This window comes from Exophiala xenobiotica, assembly GCF_000835505.1.
Source record: "Exophiala xenobiotica strain CBS 118157 unplaced genomic scaffold supercont1.1, whole genome shotgun sequence".
Classification (NCBI taxonomy): Eukaryota; Fungi; Ascomycota; class Eurotiomycetes; order Chaetothyriales; family Herpotrichiellaceae; genus Exophiala; species Exophiala xenobiotica.
Window position 1 is genome coordinate 1,804,131 of NW_013562494.1, and position 21,386 is coordinate 1,825,516.

A 21,386-nucleotide genomic window follows, 5' to 3' on the forward strand; every position below is an offset into this window, starting at 1 on the left:
ACTTGCCAGTATCCAACCCCTGCATAAGCCTACCTAGGTACCTAGTGAGTCCTGTCTACAGGTAGATTCCTAGCTATCACTTCTATGGCGCTGTTGAACGTCGTCCACACAGAAGATGGCGGATCCCATGGATATGGACTCTGATGGTCCTCGGGGTGTCAAAAGAACCGCAGAAGAAGCAGGCCTGCCACCAGAGGCCCCTCGTCGTATCAAGGCACGTTTGTTGCCCCTTCACGGTGGCCCAGAGTATCGCTAACTAGGCGTCAAGGCGCTTGATCAAGATGTCGTCAACAAGATTGCCGCTGGAGAAATTATCGTCGCACCCATGCACGCTCTGAAAGAACTGCTTGAGAACTCGGTCGATGCTGGATCAACCGCCATTGAAGTCGTCGTCAAAGAAGGCGGCCTCAAACTATTACAGATCACTGACAATGGCCATGGCATCGAGGTATGTATGGCTGCGGTGCATCTGAACCTTCTGACCTCTTGCAGAAAGACGATCTGCCCATTCTATGTCAAAGATTCACAACATCCAAGCTCAAGAATTTCGAAGATCTCATGTCAATCGGCACTTATGGCTTTCGCGGCGAGGCTCTCGCAAGTATCAGCCATATCGCTCATCTGAAGGTCACTACCAGGACAGCCAATTCGAGTTGTGCCTGGCAAGCCCACTATGCTGATGGAAAGCTCACTCCTGCCAAACCTGGTCAGAGTCCTGATCCAAAACCGACAGCTGGTCGGTTTGGAACGCAAATTACGGTCGAAGACTTGTTCTACAGTATTCCCAATAGGCGACGTGCCTTTCGATCACCTTCCGAAGAGTATGCTAAGGTCCTGGATGTCATTACCAGGTATGCTGTCCTTCGAGAAGGAGTAGCATTTTCGATCAAGAAGCATGGCGAATCCGGTGCAGGCTTCTCGGTAGCAGCAGCGGCAACCAAGGTCGACCGGATCAAGCAGGCCTATGGAGGCACTATAGCAAAGGAGCTTATGGAATTTGGTGTTGAAGACACCAGATGGGGTTTCCGTGCTTCGGGCTATGCTACCAATGCCAATTACAGCGTCAAGCGAACAACCTTACTCTTGTTCATCAACAACCGATCAGTCGAGTCATCCGCTGTCAAAAAGGCCGTCGAGCAGACCTACCAAATGTTCCTTCCCAAAGGCGGCCACCCGTTCATCTATCTTTGTCTTGACATCGATCCTGGTCGAGTCGATGTCAATGTGCATCCAACGAAGCGCGAAGTCCATTTCTTGAACGAGGACGAAATAATTGAGATTGTTTGTGACAACATTCGCGAAAGTTTAGCGAAAGTGGACACCAGCAGAACCTTCAAAACACAAACATTACTTCCTGGAGTCACCCCAATGACGCCAATGAGATCCGCATCGATGACTGCTGACAGGACACCTTCCACAGATGACAGTGCTCCGGGCAAGCCATCGACCACCAAGAAGCCCTACGAGAACAACCTGGTCCGGACAGACTCGAAGATGAGAAAGATCACTTCCATGCTCCCACCAGCCCTGACAAGTGTTCAATCTCAGGACGAGTCGTCGGCGGCGGCGGCGGCGGAAGGTGTAGGCTACACGACCACCGACCGAGAGCAAGTACAGATTCGTCTGACATCAGTCAAGAACCTACGCGCCGAGGTTCGAGAAGCTATGCACAATGGCTTGACCGAGGTCTTTGCCTCTCTTACGTACGTCGGCGTTGTCGACAGCAATAGACGGCTTGCAGCCATCCAATCGGGAGTCAAGCTATACTTGGTCGACTACGGCATGACGGCGAATGAATTCTTCTATCAAGTCGGCCTGACAGATTTCGGCAACTTTGGCCTGATCCAGCTACGGCCACCACCTAAGCTACGCGAGTTACTCGATATTGCTGCACAGCATCAGATCGAGACTGCGCGGGACTGCGCCCACCTTGACAGGGAACATGTCGTGCAGAAAGTGTACGACCAGCTGATGAGCCGGAGGCAGATGATCTCCGAGTATTTCTCCATCGAAATCTCGGATGACGGACATGTCGAAACGATCCCTCTGCTGCTGAAGGGTTACATGCCATGCATGGCCAAGCTGCCAACTTTTCTCCTACGGCTCGGACCGTTTGTCTCTTGGACGCAGGAGGAGCTTTGTTTCAAGACCTTTCTTCGCGAGTTGGCTTCATTCTATGTGCCAGAACAACTATCACGGCCGATGCACAAGGCCAAGAACAAGGCTCAGCCCATACCCGCCGACGAGGCGACGGTGATGGATACAGAGCCAGGTGATGGTGAGAATGTCGTGGACGAGGATGTTGACGTTGATGTCGATACAGCAGTCGAGAAAAGACGGAAGGAATTAGACCATGCTCTCGAACATGTCATCTTCCCGGCATTCAGATCACGGATCGTCGCTACGCAGGGTATGCTGAGGGGCGTCCTGGAAGTTGCGAATTTGAAAGGTCTGTATCGTGTATTCGAACGATGTTGAACGCGGTGTTTTCTTTTTGTCAGGGCTTTATCCGAATATCTCGCGAGTGGGCACACTGTCGTATGAGGAGCCCGACTCGGTGAGGAAGCGATGCATAAAGATAGAACTATAAGACATGTCCCTTGTATGATCTCGATGCCGGAAGATAATGAGAGTCATGGTCTACCAAAGCACATTCTTGTGAAATGTTGAAAACGACGACAGTTCAAATAAGTTACCAAGACACATGGCAAAACCACATCGAGCATCCTACCACTCTGCTTGTCCCCGTGTCTTTCCGATCAATCAATAACAACAGGATACTAGTACTCTCATACTCTGATACCCAAGAACCTAGCTAAGCAGGTTCAACAATCCAGGGCAGGGCAGGCCCATGCCTTTACGCTGTACCATTATAAGAATACCAGACATTCCCCAGCGGGCCCCGTCCACTCCCATCAGCATTCAACAACATATCCGTCTTCCCACTATCGCTGTTGAAATTGCCGAACCAAGCATACCTCTCTATCCAACTCTGCTGATCCATCCAGCGCGTGGCGTTCTTCATGAACTGCACCACGGTCGCCTGGTCATAGTCCGGCCTGTCCATGCCGAACTCGGTCACCCAGACGGGCCACCTCCCGCCTCCGGTCTGTTGGTACGCCTCGGTGATATAGTCCATAAAGTACTGGATAGCATACGGACTCGAGTACCAGTGCAGATTGATAAAGTCGACGGTCAAATTTTTGCCCACAGGGCCAGTCGCAGTGGCATTTCCCAGAAAATACCCCAAATACGTCAACCCTCCCGGAGCACCTGAATTCGTGACGGCGGGTGCGCCGATCCTCACGCGGCCCGCGAACGGCTGCATGTAGTTCTGATAGCCCGCAAGCACGAGTGACAGATTCATGCACGCCGACTGCCCGCTATAGCAAGCGTCGGGCTCGTTGAAGCCGAAAATCGCGTCGCTCCCATAATGCGAGATGCTGTAGTTGACGTTCGCCGGCCAAATGGATGTGAGGCTCGCCGCGTCGTTGTACAGAAGCGGGATGAAGCGGTACTGCGATGACGGGTAGGGGCCGATGTTGTCCGAGGCGTTGGGCAGAGAATAGTAGTCGTATGACCAGGATATGTAGGGAGATGGGGGAGGGTAGTAGGTCAGCGTCGTGACGTTGGTGTAGGCGAGGCCGCGTTTGGACGATGGGTAGGATGTTGGCGATGAGGATGCTGAGGAGGTAGACGACGTGCGGCTGCTCGTGCTCGTGCTCGTGCTCGTCGAGGTGGTACTGGAGCGTGTGCTGGTTGTTGATGCGCGAGCAGTCGTCGTCGTCGTCGTTGTTGCGGCCGTAGTTGAAGTGGAAGTGCCGCTGGTCGGGCCTGGGGAATTGCTGGACGAGAGTGGCTGAGTGCTCGGTGTGCTCGAGAGCGACGATGACGACGAAGGGGAAGTGCTTGAAATATGTGAACTAAACGACGGCTTGACCGGACTTGACAATATTGAAGCGAATGAGGCAGAAGGGGATCCAACATTCGACGAAGACATCATCGATGCCGTAGAAATCGATGGACCCACGAATGCAGTGCTACTTGTGCTGTGCGCCGAGGTCGAATAAGTAGGCGACGGTGGCATCGAATTCTGGACAGTCCGACTTGTTGTGGTGCTTCTCGTCGACGAAGAGACACTCATAACACTGTTCGACATCGCAAGTGAGGTCTGAGGCAGCTGAGTCGTGATGGTGTGCCCCAATGTCGACGGCGGAGAGAAGCTGCTGGTCGTGCCCTGCATTGAAATCGAGATGTCTAAGCTCGATGTAGCAACAATGGTGTTCGGACTGCCAGCCGTCGTCGACTCCTGCATGGTACTCATGACGTCCGTCGACTTCACACTTGTCGAAGTAGTTGTCATCGTCGAGGGCGGCGGAGTTGAAGTTGTTGGCTCTGTGCTTTGACCGGATTCAGTCGACATGAAACTAGTCGAGGTAGGACCAGTTAGGAAGTCCATTGCCATCGACACCCTCACGGCTTCTGTAGGAGGCATACTGTCTCCAAAAGCAACAACAATCTTGCCAGTTGGAAGTGCATAGAAAGTCGAATCCCCGAATATCAGTGTTCCGCCTTGGAAGCTCCATCGCTGTTCATCAGGCTCAACTGCCACGTTCTGCAAGAGTGGCTGTACGTTCGTAAATGTGCTTGTTCCGACATTTCCTCCATCATCCATCAGTAGACCGTCGGACGTAAGCCGACAGATTGCGGCTTCATCCTGGTCAAGGGTCAGATACGCCTCCCCGTCGGCGAATGTCAGATACTCAGTTGCGCGTCTGCGTAGTCTGCTGCCAGACGCTCTGACTGTGACAATGAAGGGACTAGAAGTCGGTGTCGGAAGGCCAGTTGTTGTGAAGCCATTGCCCCTGGTCGAGGACACAGCCAAGGATGTCGCCGGTGTACTGACTTCAAAGCTCGTCGTTGATGACAGACTGCTTGAATAAATTCCGGGCGAGCGACTGGAAGGGCTGGCATACGATGCTGATGCCGACGCCGACGAAGAAATGTTGCCATATATCACTGTCGTCGTCAGGTAGCAAGAGTCGGAAAGAGTCGTTCCTAGTCGAATCTTAGCATGTATCTTCGTATCGCAAAACTGCAGTCTCTCTTACCCAGTTGCGCTGCCGAGTACGACGCAAAGCTGGAAAGGGCAAGCCCAATATATCCAAACCTCATGCCCTTTGACACCCTCATTGTGACTGGGGCATGTCTGGCTGTACTCGACTTACCAGTAAACTCAATCAAATATCTCCATCGTCGCGTGTGCGCATGTTGTGCTCAGCTAAGTTAGAGGGGCGCTTTCCTAGGAATGCACAATGTGGAATGCTGGACCTGGTCAATGCGCTGCTGAAACAATCGTGGACCAAACCAGAAAAAGAACATGTGGAATTTGCCTGAATGGTGAGTGGTTTCTTCGTAGCTGTCTGCTACATCAGTCAATCTTCCAAAGCTCCATAGCCTTTGTCCAGAGTAATATACAAACCCATTATTGGGCATTGCTTGCCGAACTCGTCTTGAATATCGTACACAAACATCGCATTCGCTGCTGAAATCTCTTCATAAAGACCCAAACCATGCAGCCATGTCTTCACCAGGAGGACTCTATTATGGGTATCTCGACGTTGAAAACATAGAAACCGAAAAAGAACGCCTGTTTTTGTAGCCTCATAGAACTGGGCTAGCAGTTGGACTGATGCCGCTAACGTTGCTGACGTTGAGGTATTCCAATGGCACTTTGGGGACTCTCGGGCTCTGGATGGTTCCGGGTAGGAGATTCTGTCCTCCCGATTGTCCGCGTAGACGGGTGACATCTCTGGCTTTCTCCTTCTCCTTTTGACTTTCACTCTTTCCACCTGTGAGACGCCGCATACCACGTCTCATGCCTTGTAGACTGAACGCGCCTGCTGTCTCAGTCGCAGAAGTCGGCGTGGTCTGATATTCTGAAGCTCCTGAACCGGAGACGCCCTTCACCATGCCTGCTACACCAGCGTTCAATGATGGAAATGGGCTGTTTTCGCCATCTGACAGTACAGCTTCGTCATATTGATCTGCATAATCGTCCTGAGACCTAAATGAACCCGTAGGCATCGGTGAAAAGGCACTCGAGGAAGGCTGAGACATTGGAAACTGGTTGGCCGGCGATGTGATAGATCTCGCGTGCAAGCCAGGTCTGGAGTGGCCGATCGGGCTGATTGATGTCTGCAGGACCGGCTTCTTGCTCGACGTTGGTAGCGAAGGTCCTGGTCCTCCAAGCTCATCAATTGAAGAGAAAGAAGTCTGTGCTGTGCCGCTGTGACTAGCCGACGAATAACTTGGCTGCATACGGTGTCCCATACCGGGAAGGGGTCCGGGTTCTGTGATGCCATCGGGCACGTTGACCAGAGATGAAGTTCGTGCAAGGCTTTGGCGTAAGATAGGAGCCGTTTGCTCATCATACAGAGTAGTGCTGTGCTCTGTCAAAGTAGGCATGGTCATTGTCGAACCCCCAAGTTGATTTGAACCTGTTGGCGTGAGTACGCTTTCTTCAATATCGTCAAAAAAGTCATCGAGGCTATCCAGCGTGTTCATAAGATCGCTGACATTGGTATCGGCCGCCGTCTCCATTGATCGCATGGTTTCTGCCCTGCTCTGTGGTGGAAAGTAGGACTCGTTGTAGCCGTCGTCGCCTTGAAACTCGACATCAGGGGTAGCGGTCTCTTGATCTTTCAAGGATTCAGAGTCTCCACATGTGTAGAAAACGGCATGCACGTTGCGGCGTGTCATGCTCGAGTAGATGGCTGGCATAGGGATGGACCATCCGGATGGCAGGGGAATCCCATACAGACTTTGGGTGCGTTCATATTCCTTCCGAATTGCCTTTGCCGAACCAAATGCCATGCTCATACGCATATGATGCTTTTCCATTGGCGTGGTCGCCACTTCCATAATGTAGTCCATGACCTCCAATGCCTGGCTACAATGCTCGGTCTGCAGTAGCCGCAATAGTGGTGAAATGAGATCGGGTCCGTGACTGGTGATGGCTACGTTTTTCATGTTGACAAGGGGAATTAATTCACATAGAATGTCCATAAGCTTCACTCTGAACCACGGAGTCTTGTTCGTGAGCAGGCCAATCAAGAAGATCAAGCTTTGGGCATCCCGGGCTGGGAAGAATGCCATCCTCAACGCTTGTATGACAGATGACAGCATTTCCCGACTTGTGGTTATTTCTTTGCTGGCGAATCGTCTTAGACAGACTGATAGAGATTCGTGGCCCTCAGTAGCTGCAACTTCCCCAAGTCTCTGAGCCACCGCCAATGAGACAGAGTCACCGGTATCGACTTCGAAGCTCTGCAGGAATCGTGGCAGATTTGCCAGGACATTGTACAGAAGACGATCATCGTGCCCCACTAGATCACAATCGGGAAGGAGGGCCAGCGCATGGAGAACCGAAAGTGTCTTGTCCAAGCTATCGGCAGACTTGAGACCTTTGTAGAGCAGGGGCTGCACGCCTTCGAAGCCCCCTTCCCATTTCCCAGGTTGCCCTTTCAACAAAGCTTCAGTCACTTCGGGAGCTGAGAGGTCGAGCTTTTCGATGAACTTTTCGAGCATACCCAGTGTCTCATAAAACTCTCTCTCGTGAATGGTACTTAAACAAGCACAGGTCGTCCAAAACAATTGCTGGTACCGCATTAGATTCTTGGGTTCCAATGCTCCAATGACAACTTTCAGCGTGGTCAAAATCTCCATGGAAAAGGTCTGATAATCCGTTTGTTCATCTGCAATAGTATTGGACAATCGAGCCAGCATGTCGGCCAGCATTCTGGCATCAAGACTGACAGATATGCATCGGAAGACTTGGAAGGACCGGCAGGCTAGATGACGCACCGGGCAAATAGACGCCCAATGCAAAGCCTCCTTCGCCCAAGTGTCGCTAAAGTTTTCGAAAGCAAGATCGAAGATGCCAACAATTTCTGCAGTCAGCGTCGACATCGCCGGTGGAACTCTGCTGGCCCCATCATCTTCATCCTTTCTCGTGTTCTTTTCATAAGACCAGCTTACTCGGGGATCATTCGTGCGCACTGACTCGACCAAGGATTCGATTTGTGATTTTGCAGAAGCTAGGGCCTGAGGTTCGATTTTCGTCGTGACTAATTCATGAATTAAATGGACTAGCATCTCTCGAGCTTGTTCCTGAACTGAAGTAGTGTAATGGTCCCATAGGATGAGTACCGTATGTATTAGCTTGATCGCTTCGTCCTTGGCCAGGGTCACTGGAGTGACCATCAGATCGACCAAGAAAATGAGAGACACCTGGCCCATCGAAAGACCAACCTGTTCACATGTCAGTATATGTGCTTGAAAGTATGAGCCAGGACTCCTACCTGTTTGTTGCCCATAGGAAGCAGAGAATTCAAGTCTGCAACATACGGTAGGTGGCGGGTATCAGGCATCACGACGTCAGCATGCTTTCTGTCATTAACCATGTTCTTCGGGGTAAGCTGCAACATGAAGAACTCAAGCACTCTCGACCCTGCAGGAGTAGAAGATAGGTAGACCACGATTTGCTTGGCATATTCGACGAAATTTTGATCCCGTCGATCGAGCGAAAGATATATGATGAAGTCGAGGATGAGCTGGACATTTCCCGCATGGGGACCTGTTGCAAGAGCTTGCCACAGAGCCTGGACCTCATTGTGCATTGCACCGATGGAGCAAATCGTGATCTCGAACATATTTGCCAGAAGCATGTACGAAACAGCAGTTGGGCCGTTTGTCCCCGGGTCAACTTGCAGCTCCAGTGTCTGAAGCCAAGGCAAAATTGCAACTACCATGTTTCGCTGATGGTCGTTCCGTGCGGACTTGTAGTGCAATGAAAACTCGGAGAAGATCATGAAAGCGATATCTGAGTTCGCCTTTGCCAGTCGTTTCGAGTATTCGAACTGGGCCAACTTGTAGACAGCACGAGTCTTATCGGCAATGCTGATGTCAAATTCCTGAAGATTCGAGCTTTTCTGCAGACGTTCATCGAGCGTCCGAATGAGATGAGCTGACTTCATCCGAATCTCCCGGTTCTCGTTTCCCAATGTGAAGACGATAAGGCTCAGAATTTTCCAGTAAGGGAGAGGATAGTCCGGTTGCTGAATAAGTACCTCACAGACTACCCCAAAATAACTTTCCAAGGCTATCGAAGACTCAGTCCTATAGCATAGTTCGACAGCATGCTCGGCAAGTACAAGTTGGTCCGGGTTGTTCATCAGCAGCATCTTCAACGCTCTTCTGCCAATAGTGTGCATTTTGTGGTTGCTCGTCGCGAAGATACCATCGACCCAGGAGAGCATACGTTGCACATTGAACGATAGGACGGCATTACTGTCCGTCACAATGCTGATGGGTCCAGCACAAAGAGTCGCCATCGCACTAAGAGCAGCCACTCTCAGATTATTCTTTTCCTTCTCTGATGCGGCATTGGCGTTCATGCGGTCTTGAAAATCCCTTCCATGGTTGTGATTGGGGTCGAACAAATTGTGTTCAGCCGAGTAGCCACACCAATCCTCCATGAGGGCAAAAGCTGACTTTCGTGCTTCAAAGGGCATCCAGCGACTGGGTGTTTTGGATCTGTTCACACCCTCGAACACTTCTTCGACGAGGCCACAGAAGTGGTATCTCAGTTTTTGGAATCGCCAATCATTCTGCACATCTGTATCGCTGAGGAAAATGCGGAGATCACGAGTATAGTTGACTAGATTATGCAGAATCCATTCGTCCGTGAAGGTATCCTCGTGACGAAGGAATGCTGCGGTAAGCTTGTAAACATGGGTGACCTCGGTCCGTAGACGCTCAGTTTTCTGGGATCTCTGGGGGCTGCTGGGAGTTCTCTGATGGTTGATCCTTGCCTTTGCCTCGTCATTGCACGTGATGACAGCGTACTGCAAAGACTCGAGAAGAGTCCGACAGAGTTTACGATTGATAGAGCCTAGGGCGGTCACCACGGCATCGCGAATGGCGTCTGGCGCAGCTCCCAGCATGGGTATGATGGCAGAAAACAAAGCCCGCGCGGAGCTCATTTTGTCCTGAGTCTGAGTAGCTCCCTTGGAGGTCTTTCGGGCGTGGGCAGCGTCAGCCAGCTGGCTCTGTGACTGACCACCTGGAGAACTGAGTGTGACACACGCCATGATGAGATAAAGTTTCCACTGGTCGAACAGAACCTCTGCGGAGGTTGCAGAGCTGCGGCCCTGCATGCGAAATTCATAGAGAGCAGGATTTCCTGTGCTGGTCTCCTTGAAACTCTCAATGTCGTTTTGCATGAGCATCAACCTGTCGGTAATCGTTCCCCGACAAAGTGCGATCGCGTTTGGACAAGCTTCAAAGACCACCCTGATGAGATTAGGGAACGCCTTGAACCACAGGGTTGAATCGTAGGACACTTCGGAGCTACAAATCTCGATCAAAGTGCTCTGATCAGAATTAACGCGCTTGTCCTTTTGCAGTCGGCTCCGTTCTGCGACATTGAGAGCGTCATCTTGCAAGTCGAGAATTCTCGACGACTGGGTCTCCAGGAGTTTGATGATCCTCGATGGCTCGTCTTGACCGAGAACCTTGTCAAATTGGAGGACGAGACGCAATACTTTGATGGCAAACGCTCGGACTCGGCGTGACTGTGAACAGAGAAAGAACAACCCGTAAGCCTCGATCTCATCGACGAGAGGAATGACATTGGTGAGCTCCATCTGCAGCGCCCGGTTCGAGCTCAGACCTCCGCGCTCTCTTGCATCCACCGAATTAGCCACGGTTTTTTGCTTGAGCTGTTCTGTCCATATCTGGAGCAGTTCCAAGTACAGAGTCAGAGTGGACTCGATATGCGCTGGTCCCAGGCGCCCTTCGTCTGACATCGTCGAATACTGGGTGTCGTAGTGAAATATGAACCGTGGAAAGGCGATGGCAACGGCCTGAGCATGCCCTTGGCGTGCAATTGCCTTGAGGGATTGAGTGGCAGAGGCCGCGATGTTTGCCTGGACATGAGCAGATCCGGTACATAGAAGGTTGATCAGTGGACTCAAGGGTATGTGATCAGTAAAGCAGCGCGGTAAAGCTTGAATAGCCACATGCAGCAGCTCATAGTAAGATTGTCTCTGGTCGGCAGTGGATCCATCCTGATTACGGTTCAGAGTGAAGGCGTCAACCAAGGGTGTCTTGGGGGTCAGACTAGTCGTCGAAGAGAATTTCTCATTCAGGGTGGCCTGCCCGCCAAATGTGTTGTCACATAAAATGGTAATCTTTCCCAAGATCTGACAGAATTGTAAATAGTATTGCCTAGCATTTTCATCGAGCTTGGCAATATTGACTGGTAAAGATGAAGGAGTTTCGTCTTCGAAGGTCGACCTCTTCGGCGAACTGAGGTCCACATTGGACTTGATCATGCTCTCTGGCGATGACGGGAGACCATCAAAGGCCGGCGATTGAATGTTGAAGATGGGAAATGGAGGCGACACCTGTTCATCCCTCTCCAGATCAGACATGATCGCAAGGAAGCCTCGAATACCGACCACCATTCTTTCCGGCTCCATGTTTTCGATCTTGAGCGTCCGGCTTGATTGGAACATGTCATAATGGACCATTGGGAAAATGATTGACCTGAAACATATATCTTGAGCTGCATAGCCAAGAATCCGAATGAGCTGTACCAAAGGAGTTGACACAGGTAGCTCTGAGCCAATATGTGTCTTTCGTCCTTGCGGAAAGACCATCTTGATGACCTCGTCCAAACGGCGGACTCTCAATTGGGCAGGCTCACTCACCCGAGTGAGATATGTCCAGGTCAACTGACAGATGGCTTGTAGAGCAGGCCCACGCGTAACCCTGTCCTTCAATTTGTTCGCCATACCCATGACCATTGGAAGCCATTGCGTAGCAAACGCCTCTAACGGGGAGACGCAAAGCAGCACAATTGAAAGAGGATAACCGATGGCCCAATGACGCACTTTGAGAATCATGTTCGACAGCCGGGCGTTGATGATCTCAATAAAGTTGATCCACTTTGGAACAGCCTGAAAGCACTCCGGATGACTCGCTACGACGGTCAATAAGCGCTCAAATAACTGACAGTACGCTTGCTTGACCTGAGGTCCATGTGCGTCCGAGAACAGACTTGCGAGATTCCTCAAGAAGTCACATACCGTCGGCGCAGCCTCTCTAGTCGCAGCTATGTGAAGATGTCGCATGCTTAGCAATAGCAATTCAAGCCGAAACTCATATTCCCTGGCGGTTGTCGTTTGATTACTTTTTGCGAACTCCTGTTGCCATATATCAAGCTGCTGCGTAAAGCGAAAGGACACATTGATGAAGTCGAGGCGGCTCATATGACCCAAGACCTGGCCATAGATTCGCCAATTCGCCAATCGAATGCTGGACGAGAGTATCTGTGGCGGCTCCACTTCCCTGATCTGAGTGAAGACAATGTCTTCGAGTTTGTAGGCCAAATCTGGGGTGATCGATTCGAGATTGCTTTGTTCGAAAATAGCGATCAACACCCGACACAGTATGTAGACGGAAATTGTGGCTCTCCGATCTGCCAAGAGATACTCTTGTGTCAGGCTATCCTCGGGCAGACCTTCAGGGCCGATCGAAGACAGTTCTGGCTCTCCTGGGACTTGAAGTGGCTCCGTATGCCGCCTACCTAATGAGGGTGGCTGTGAAGCGGGTGAAGCGAGGCCTTGCTGAAGTCTCTGTTGGTACACCTGCTTTTTCAGGCTGGCAGCGGTATCACCCTTTCCTTTCCGCCAGAGCATCAAACTGTCCACAAGAGGCTTCGGACTCTGACGGGAGATATGACCCAGCGACGATATCAACTGGTCAAACCCCGGATCCACCCCTGGGCCGCAAGCCTGCTCTACTGGCGCCGAAGCGGTGTCCAACAGGGATAGACAGTGGTTGATTCTCTGATCAGCTCGCAAGACGAAGCAGTGGAACAGATGGTATAGAGCATATTCCCCCGGTGTCCGTGGTTCTTGATGAAGACTTGATGAATGATAGGCATGTCCGCGTCTTGTTCTCGAGTGCTCTTTGCGCCTCCTGGGCTGCGAAGTAGTAGGCTCTTGTGGTGTGACAGGTCCGTCTATCATTGAGTCAATGGAATGGCCTTGTGCATGTCCCTGAAATGCCGACACGGGACTGGTGAAATTGGAGGAGATTTCACCTGCAGAATACTGGCCTCGTCGAGTTTGATTCGGATATCTCGCATTGTTGGGGGCGCTGAGCAAGGATTCGGGCGACAGAGGACTGCCCGTGGTGGGCGAGTTGAAGCTCGGATTTCTTGAATGCTGAAGCCCGTGTATCACAGAGGTTTGTCGGTGGTGGCCATAATTGTTCGACGTTCGCCTTTGCAGACCTGTGTCAACCGAGGAACCACCTCTTGAGCTAACAGCGCCGTCTGTTCCAAGTGGCTGCACCGAGCCCGTGCGTGATGATGGCGCGTAGTTGGCGCCGCCGTATGTCTGTGTCACGGACTGCTGGGGTCTTCCTCTTGATACATCCCTTGTGTGTATTGGCGCAGCGGGCGGTGGACGGGCGTTGGACACGGGCGGGGAGATCTGTTCAGGGCCGGGGCCATCGAGGGAAAGGTTTGGGTTCTCGCTTGACGCGGGACGACCATCTGGAAGCATTGAATATCTTAGATCAGCATGTCCTCAAGGTGTGCATCGTCGTCACGGGCAATTTGTGAACTACGCGGACCGTTTGGTGGTAGCGGAAGGGTTCCGGACTCAACTCACTGCTAAGGATCATTTTTTGCCGCAGGCCGACAGGACGAGAGGTGCAGATGCAGGGACTGCGTCATTGCTCCCGCGCTCAGGCACAAAGGTTACGAGCAACGCAGAGAAAAGAAAGAGTAGCAGTATGGCGGTCTATGTTCAAGGGAGGCGTGAATATGGGGCTTTGAGATGGACAAGGTCAATCCTCCAGAGAAAGAATGGGACGGATTGCCCGATCCCTTGGCGGCAACCACAGTACGGTGAAGAGGGAAATCTACCATCTACACAGTAGAAGCTGCTCAGAAATCAGCAGCCTGACGTGCAGCTAGACGACTGAATTTCCATGTCACATTGTTTCTCTCAAACCCTACACATGGCTGGCCGTGTGCTATACGCAGCGATTCGCTGGTAGCCAAGGACGTCTACCGAATCAGACGAACGCGCAACCTGCTCCGGGGAAAGGGTACGGGTGATGAAAACGCGGGTCGCGCCAATTGCGTCGATTCATGATCAGCCATGCATCGTCCCTTAAGAATAAGACATCCGGAATAATCGCAGCCTTGTTACGAGCGAAGGCATCATAGGCTCGGGGGGATCTGGACTGTCTGCGTGGAATGGATGAGTGTGTGGGTGGGCTATGTTTGGTCGGAATGGAACATCTCGTATACTCCGTTAATCAAGAAAGTCATCAAAAGGCACAAAATGCTTCGTATCCTCGTTAGAAAATAACCATGGATTGCAAAACAAATCTACAAGTGATCGTTCTGACTCTTCTTAATCAGCCTTGTGGTCAGGGCTGACTGTGTTTGACTGTGTTTGCCATTGACCTTGCCCTTGATGTGTACCTGGTAAGAGTGTGTGGAGGCTCACAGGCGGTACATTGCACTGTTGATGGGGGATGGAGAGCAATGGAAATCCACAGAAACAGGCAGTGGTCTTCTCCGTGACCATCAAGACCCAGACTCCCAGGTGTCTTGTCATTCAAGTGCCGCCCCCGTCCGCCTGAACTGCGGCCGAGATAGCGAGGGAAGTCTTATTAGGACTGTCGGCCATCGCAGGCATTCCGGTTCGGTCTATCTTTGATCCCCCACCTCTGCCCAGTGAGCCCGACAGTTGTTCCGAAATGTCAAGACGACTATCTGAACTTACGAGTGCCGCAAAACTCGCCCGACTGGCAGGATATCGTTCCACATATCAATTCCGCAGTCTAGCCTCCCAGTGCCTCCCATCTTCCCGCCCCTCTTCTCTTTTGCCGTCCACGCCCGTCCCATATCCTTTGACTACCCCCCCATCAAACCGCCTAACCAATGAAGACTCCATTGCCATCCGGATCTCATACCAAAGCTGCGATTTCTTTTGTGCGATCTGTCCTTCTCTTCGTTCGAACATAGACGGTCTCCTCGACTACACTTTTTGTCTGCTGTGTAACCGTCATCAACTACCATCTCCTCTGCTGGCACTTCTCAGGTTCTTACCTCAGCACTCTCAGCTGCAACCCCAGCCTACCCTAGATCACTGAACCTTGGCAACATCAGGCCACACAGGGTTATCTCCCGTCCGAGGGGTCTCCACGCTGTCAATTCGGCCTTGATCCTTTAAATTCGGCTGCGTTCCTGTCGCTCTGATCGTGCTCAGAGAGCCATCTCCTTTAGACGAAAGCACACTTCAGATCCCTCCCACTGCCTTCTGTTGAGCCACTGCCACCGTTCACCATGGCTCAAGTCGACACCCTGGACATCATTGTCCTAGTGGTGCTCCTTCTGGGCAGCATCGCCTACTTCACCAAGGGCACCTACTGGGGCGTTCCCAAAGATCCTTATGCTACCTCTGCCATGAATGGCACTGCCGCCAAGAAAGGCTCTCGGAACATTGTCGAAAAGATGGACGAATTGAATAAGAACTGTGTCATCTTCTATGGCTCCCAGACCGGTACCGCGGAGGACTATGCGTCCCGTCTGGCAAAAGAAGGGCATGCTCGTTTTGGTCTCAGCACAATGACAGCCGACCTGGAAGACTATGACTACGAGAACCTCGATACCTTCCCAGAAGACAAAATTGCTTTCTTCGTCATGGCCACCTACGGTGAAGGTGAGCCTACGGACAACGCCGTCGAATTCTGGGAGTTCATCAATAGTGACCCTCCCTCCTTCTCCAACGATTCCGAAGACAAGCCTCTGAGCAACCTGAAATATGTCGCGTTCGGTCTTGGGAACAACACATATGAGCACTACAACTTGATGGTTCGCAACCTGGACAAGATCTTGACTAAATTGGGCGCAAAAAGAATTGGTGACGCCGGCGAAGGAGATGACGGTGCTGGCACCATGGAGGAAGACTTTTTGGCCTGGAAGGAGCCCATGTGGGCTGCCCTCGCCAAGGAAATGGGCCTTGAAGAGCGTGAAGCCATCTACGAGCCAGTTTTCGCTGTCGAAGAGAGAGAAGATCTGTCAGTCGAAGATGATACTGTCTACCTCGGTGAGCCCAACAAGAACCACCTCGAAAACACCCAGAAAGGTCCCTACAATGCTCACAACCCCTTCATCGCACCGATTGCCGAATCTCGAGAACTGTTCACTGTCAAGGACCGAAACTGCCTCCACATGGAGATCGATGTTTCTGGTTCTGGCCTCTCGTACACCACCGGTGACCATATTGCCGTTTGGCCTACCAACGCAGGAATGGAGGTTGATCGCTTCATGAAGACTTTTGGCTTGGAAGAGAAGAGACACACCGTCATCACCTTGAAGGGTCTTGATCCGACCGCCAAAGTGCCCTTCCCGACCCCGACCACCTACGACGCTGCTGTCCGCTACCACATGGAAATCTGCGCCCCCGTCTCCCGCCAATTTCTGTCTACCCTGGCCGCGTTCGCGCCCAACGAGGCAGCAAAGAAGGAGATGACCCGATTGGGATCGGATGCGGACTACTTCAAAGAGAAGGCGGCCTCACAAATGTTGAACATTGCCCAAATCGTCTCATCTGTCAGCTCTGAACCCTGGTCTGCCGTTCCCTTCTCTGCGCTGGTCGAAGGTCTCACAAAGCTCCAACCGCGGTACTACTCCATCTCGTCCTCATCCCTTGTTCAAGCAGAAAAGATCTCCATCACGGCTGTGGTGGAATCTATTCGTATTCCGGGTGCAGGTCATATCGTCAAGGGTGTCACGACCAACTACCTACTGGCCTTGAAGCAGAAGCAAAACGGAGATCCCGACCCGTCGCCACATGGTCTTACCTACACAATCACCGGTCCTCGCAACAAGTACGATGGTGTCCACGTCCCTGTCCACGTCCGTCACTCCAACTTCAAGCTGCCTTCCAATCCCAGCAAACCCATCATCATGGTTGGCCCCGGCACAGGTGTCGCCCCATTCCGAGGATTTGTCCAAGAACGTGCAGAACAAGCGAAGCGAGGTGAGGACGTTGGTACAACTGTTCTCTTCTATGGCTGCCGGAGATCAACTGAAGATTGGCTCTACAAAGAGGAATGGGATGTAAGTCATGCTCTGTCCGAGTTTGTGCATTGTTCGGAGATAGCTAATTGAATTATGCAGGAATTTAAGAAGGCTCTGGGTGATAAGTTGATCATCTTCAACGCCTTCTCTCGAGAAACATCCAAAAAGGTCTACGTGCAGCACCTGATCAAGGAGAATGGCAAGCTGATCAACGACCTCCTCCAACAAAAGGCCAACTTCTACGTCTGCGGTGATGCTGCTCATATGGCTAGAGAAGTCAACGACGTGCTAGGGCAAATCATTGCCGCTGAACGCGGAATCGACGAGAAGAAAGCAGAGCAAGTGGTCAAAAGCATGCGCAGCAGTGGTGTGTACCAGGAAGACGTCTGGTCATAGAGGTGCATACGTCTATTACATTCCAACACGACCCGGACTGTCGAGGAGGTCCAGTGGGTGTGCAGTCATCAGACCTTTGAGGTGGCATCCGAGGCGAGGTGTGTACGTCAAGAAGGTTCCCCGAGTCAACCCTGCTATTCGTCTTTTCGGGATGAGGTCTCTTGGTTGCTGGCGGGATCTTCAGCCAGGCCTTTGCAGCCAAGGGCATCTACAACATGAAGCGATATAGGCGCGGCGATCAGGCCTCGTGCCGGAAAGCAAGAGCGGGGAGAAGTCGAAGGTCGGATATCGACCCAAACCTGACGATTGTGGGGTCGACGCGAGAATTCCCAGGCTGGACATCCCGACAACTGACAACTTCGGCCTCCTTCTTTGCCATCCGTGGGGTTGATGAGGGATTGCCCAGATCCGGCCTGTCTTTTCCGGTGGGGCCTTCCGAAAACCTCCTCTTCTCCTCCTTTGACCGATTTAGATGGCGCCATTCGAGCGAGGAGCTTTCTGATTATTACTGCTTGGACAATGTCGTCGGTGGCATGCTTTTTTGCACATTCTTGTGGAGTTCTGGTGATGCCAGGTATAAATATCTAGAAAGATTGAATGAAATTCCAGACTGTCGATAATGCTTTACCCTTTGATACAATGAGGAATGAATAAACAACTCCATGAACGTCTCTGGCCACTGTACTCTGTAAGGGATGGATGAAGTGCGAAACCTGTCAATCTGTCAATAACTTTTTCATTTCCGCACACTATGCATGATACACTATTCCATTTTTCCATGATTCGATGATTTGACGATTTGGGGTATGACCTTCAAATCTACACACCAGCGGTGAATGAGCCACCATGTGACCGGACTTTTGTGACGCAAAGATTCTTGAAATGCTTGACTGCATCCCAGTCCCCAGACCATCAGAGATCCTCAGCCTCCGACTCCGATAACACTACTCTTGCCATACCATATCAGCGATCCCGGGTTGGTGGGCCCCGCCTTGCGCTCGATCAGGCGGCCTCAGTAGTTCGTTCCAGTGCAGCCGTGGCGCGGGCACACGCGTCCTCGAGTGCGAATATATCCGCGCGACATTCTTCGAGGAACCCCTTGTTGTTGTTGTTGTTGTCATCAGCCGGATTACCCTGGGACGTAGAGGTAGAGGTGCCATGCTGCAGAAGCGCGAACAGGAAGTTGGACGACTCGCTCAGTGCCGCGACATGCTTGGCGGCCCGGATGTTCAGGTCAAGCGCGGACTGCAGGTGCGGGAGGATGACGCACAGCAGGTTGAGTCCGGAGATGAAGAAGGGTATGTCGAGGAGGAACGACCACAAGGTGTTCTGGGACTGGTCGTTTGATGAGTCGGAGTCGCTGAGTGACAAGGTCGCCAGATCCGCGGGGAAGAGCAGGTCGACGAGGGGTGCTGGCGAGTCCGAACCGGTCGTCGATGCGAGGAGGATCGCCGGGTCGAGACCGAGACCAAGACCTGATGCCTTGTCCTTGATAGACGTTGCGAATTCATCTTTCAGCCAGTCCACGCCTACGGCTTTGAGGGCACCGAGTTGTTGTAGCGGCGCAAGAGGGATCGGGTGAGGTTGGAGCGCGGACGTGCTTCTTGTGAGGCCCGTTTCTTCGTCGATGCCCGGTTCGGTGGCCGGGTCTTCCTCGAACGTTTCGGCCCAGTTTGTGCTCAGCGTGTCGCCGCGCAGAGTTTGTGTAATGATTTGCAGACGGACATCGGCGTCCGGGTAGGCGTGCAGGAGTTTAGATGCGATGTAGTGCGATGAGTCGCGCAGGCTGGCCCAGGGCGTAGTGGTGAAGAGCTGGGTTAGCGTGCTGATGAGGAGCAGGAATTTGGCAGCTGAGGGCGGTGGATGAGGGTTTGGATTGGGTTCGGAATGTGGTATGGCGTGGCGGTAGAGCAGGGACAGGAGGGAGTCCTGCACTACTGGAGAAGGTATGGTTGGTGTTGCGCTGAGCGGGAATCCGTGCGCAATCAGTTTGGTCAAGTCGCTCGTGGACAGGGCCAGGGGTGCGTCGAGAGGGTCCGAGAAGGTCGTAAAGGCGTGCAGGAAAATTACGCCGTTCCTGGGGAAGGGGATTTGAGAAGGGGAAATCGGGTATTCCGAGGCTTCCTCCTCAGGCTCGTCTGGATTTTCGACGTTGTCTTCGTCTGCGACGAGTTTTTGGATTTCCTGGCTGGCATTGATGTTCATCTCCATAGCAAGTTTGTGGAATCTGGCGAGCAGTGCGTCTCGCTGTTTGAGGTCTTCTGTCTCTTGCCATAGCTGGGTCTCGGTGGATCTGCCGGATAGTACTCGTTGTGGTTCGAAGGTTTCCCTGAGCCGAGCAGTCCATGACATGGATGGATGTTCGCTGGATGTGAGCGAGGATAGATATTCGTCCAATACTTCGAGCATGACCGCGTTCAGGAGGCGGAATATGATGGCTTTTTCTTCTCCAGATGGCACTTTGCCACCCGTTTCTTCCTCTTCTGCTTTGGCTTCCGGATCAGGCAACGGCGCGGGTGCGGGTGTCACGCCTTGCGTCTGACCACCAGAAGTTCTGGTGGTGACAGCTGCACTACCCGCACGCGGCGGAAGTGGAGGCCGTGTCTTCCCAGACAAGGTCTCTAGCATCGTCAGAAAAGCGGTAGTCGTCGCCGCAGAGATTGGTATCTGTCTGTATGCACCTAAAGCCGCTGGAAGAGAGGTAGCAAGGAATCGGCTGGGATATTGTGTCTTGATCCTGGGATGAAGAGCACCAAGCATGTTGAACAAAGCTCGAAGCTTTAATTCTTTGAGTGAAGAAGGTGGCTTCTGGTCCACATCGCTGTCGGCGGGGCCTGTTTCGACAGACTGTTTAGCCTGCGGCATGCCGTCGAGCTTCATAGCACCCAGATGGACGTGCGGTGCTTCGCCAGCAAAGGTTCGCATTTCGTCATCATCAGCTTCTTGGTCAAAGTCTTCGTCTTCGACTCGGTCACCTAGCTTTTCAAGCTCCTCAGCTACGCGGACAACCACTTCCCGAGGATTGCCTTTGCGAGCTATGAATTCCAGACATTGGTTGGCCTCGTCAGGAGCATGACTCAACATCGGAAGGACGAGCCTGAGCAGATCCCAGCCGATTTCTTCTACCAATTTACCGTCATCTTCGGAGAGAAGCCTGCTTAGGGTGGGTAGATTTTGCGGGGTTAGCTGATATTCCAGTAAGGTCAAGTAGGTCATGTAGTCTGTAGCAGGGGGTAAAGCTGCCACCAGCGGATCTTCTTGTGAAGACTGATCAGCCATGTTGGTCAAGTCAAGCAGAAATGGCGTAGGATTGGAAGGTGGGATGTGCAGCTGTTCAAATAATCAGGCAATGGCAGCGAGATAAGTGGAATGGTAGATCTGGATCTTGCTGGCTGCTCTTCCTTATGGCTTTTTGGTCAAGCAGCCAGCTTCGATGACGGCGAGTTCTCAAGCGACTGGTAAGCTGAAGGACGAGGACGCGGCTTTTTATTCTGAAAATGTAGCACGAGAGAAGAGGAGGTGAGTTCATGATAGTATGATCAACGACACGTGATGCAGCGTCATGCTTGGCAGTCACGTGGCAGTCCACAGAAAGGAAGAATAGCACTGAAGGCCTTGAGGGGCACCGCATGAGACCAACTTCACTTCGAAACGCTTTTCCTGTCACTGGCGGTGTCATGATGAAGCTCGCTAAAACCACATGGCGGCTCATTGTCAAGAATGAAGTTCTCATTCGATAATGTCTACCAAGGTCAGCTTCCGATGCGACGTGTCGCCGTTCTGTTCAACAATCAGCCCACCTCTGGCCCCC

General features: G+C 52.1%; 5 protein-coding genes across 5 annotated transcripts; 2 read left to right on the plus strand and 3 right to left on the minus strand.

The window, feature by feature from the left end:
- The first annotated feature begins 24 nt into the window (after nt 1-24).
- On the plus strand, nt 25-2,677 carry PV05_00702 (uncharacterized protein). Its single transcript, XM_013465618.1, has 3 exons — nt 25-214; nt 269-448; nt 493-2,677. Exons 1-3 carry the CDS (start codon nt 116-118, stop codon nt 2,476-2,478), a joined length of 2,265 nt encoding a protein of 754 aa, XP_013321072.1. The 5' UTR covers nt 25-115; the 3' UTR covers nt 2,479-2,677.
- A 180-nt stretch (nt 2,678-2,857) lies between these two features.
- Nucleotides 2,858-5,193, minus strand: PV05_00703 (uncharacterized protein; the record flags this gene model as incomplete). The annotated part of the gene is made up of 2 exons (XM_013465619.1): nt 2,858-5,058; nt 5,112-5,193. 2 exons carry the CDS (start codon nt 5,191-5,193, stop codon nt 2,858-2,860), a joined length of 2,283 nt encoding a protein of 760 aa, XP_013321073.1.
- A 471-nt stretch (nt 5,194-5,664) lies between these two features.
- On the minus strand, nt 5,665-13,761 carry PV05_00704 (uncharacterized protein; the record flags this gene model as incomplete). The annotated part of the gene is made up of 3 exons (XM_013465620.1): nt 5,665-8,313; nt 8,364-13,630; nt 13,749-13,761. 3 exons carry the CDS (start codon nt 13,759-13,761, stop codon nt 5,665-5,667), a joined length of 7,929 nt encoding a protein of 2,642 aa, XP_013321074.1.
- A 1,140-nt stretch (nt 13,762-14,901) lies between these two features.
- Nucleotides 14,902-18,320, plus strand: PV05_00705 (NADPH-cytochrome P450 reductase). The gene is made up of 2 exons (XM_013465621.1): nt 14,902-17,218; nt 17,279-18,320. The coding sequence occupies exons 1-2, from the start codon at nt 15,440-15,442 to the stop codon at nt 17,573-17,575; spliced, it is 2,076 nt and encodes a 691-aa protein (XP_013321075.1). The 5' UTR covers nt 14,902-15,439; the 3' UTR covers nt 17,576-18,320.
- Nucleotides 18,004-21,061, minus strand: PV05_00706 (uncharacterized protein). Its single transcript, XM_013465622.1, has one exon. It carries the CDS (start codon nt 20,852-20,854, stop codon nt 18,578-18,580), a length of 2,277 nt encoding a protein of 758 aa, XP_013321076.1. The 5' UTR covers nt 20,855-21,061; the 3' UTR covers nt 18,004-18,577.
- Nucleotides 21,062-21,386: the final 325 nt, after the last annotated feature.

Bases quoted from the DNA above. Each gene is read 5' to 3' on its own strand.
- PV05_00702 (XM_013465618.1), top strand. From the start codon at position 116: ATGGCGGATCCCATGGATATGGACTCTGATGGTCCTCGGGGTGTCAAA. The intron at 215-268 runs GCACGTTTGTTG...CTAGGCGTCAAG, and splicing joins AGGCCCCTCGTCGTATCAAG to GCGCTTGATCAAGATGTCGT. The intron at 449-492 runs GTATGTATGGCT...GACCTCTTGCAG, and splicing joins ACAATGGCCATGGCATCGAG to AAAGACGATCTGCCCATTCT.
- PV05_00706 (XM_013465622.1), bottom strand. From the start codon at position 20,854: ATGGCTGATCAGTCTTCACAAGAAGATCCGCTGGTGGCAGCTTTACCC.
- PV05_00705 (XM_013465621.1), top strand. From the start codon at position 15,440: ATGGCTCAAGTCGACACCCTGGACATCATTGTCCTAGTGGTGCTCCTT. The intron at 17,219-17,278 runs GTAAGTCATGCT...TGAATTATGCAG, and splicing joins TCTACAAAGAGGAATGGGAT to GAATTTAAGAAGGCTCTGGG.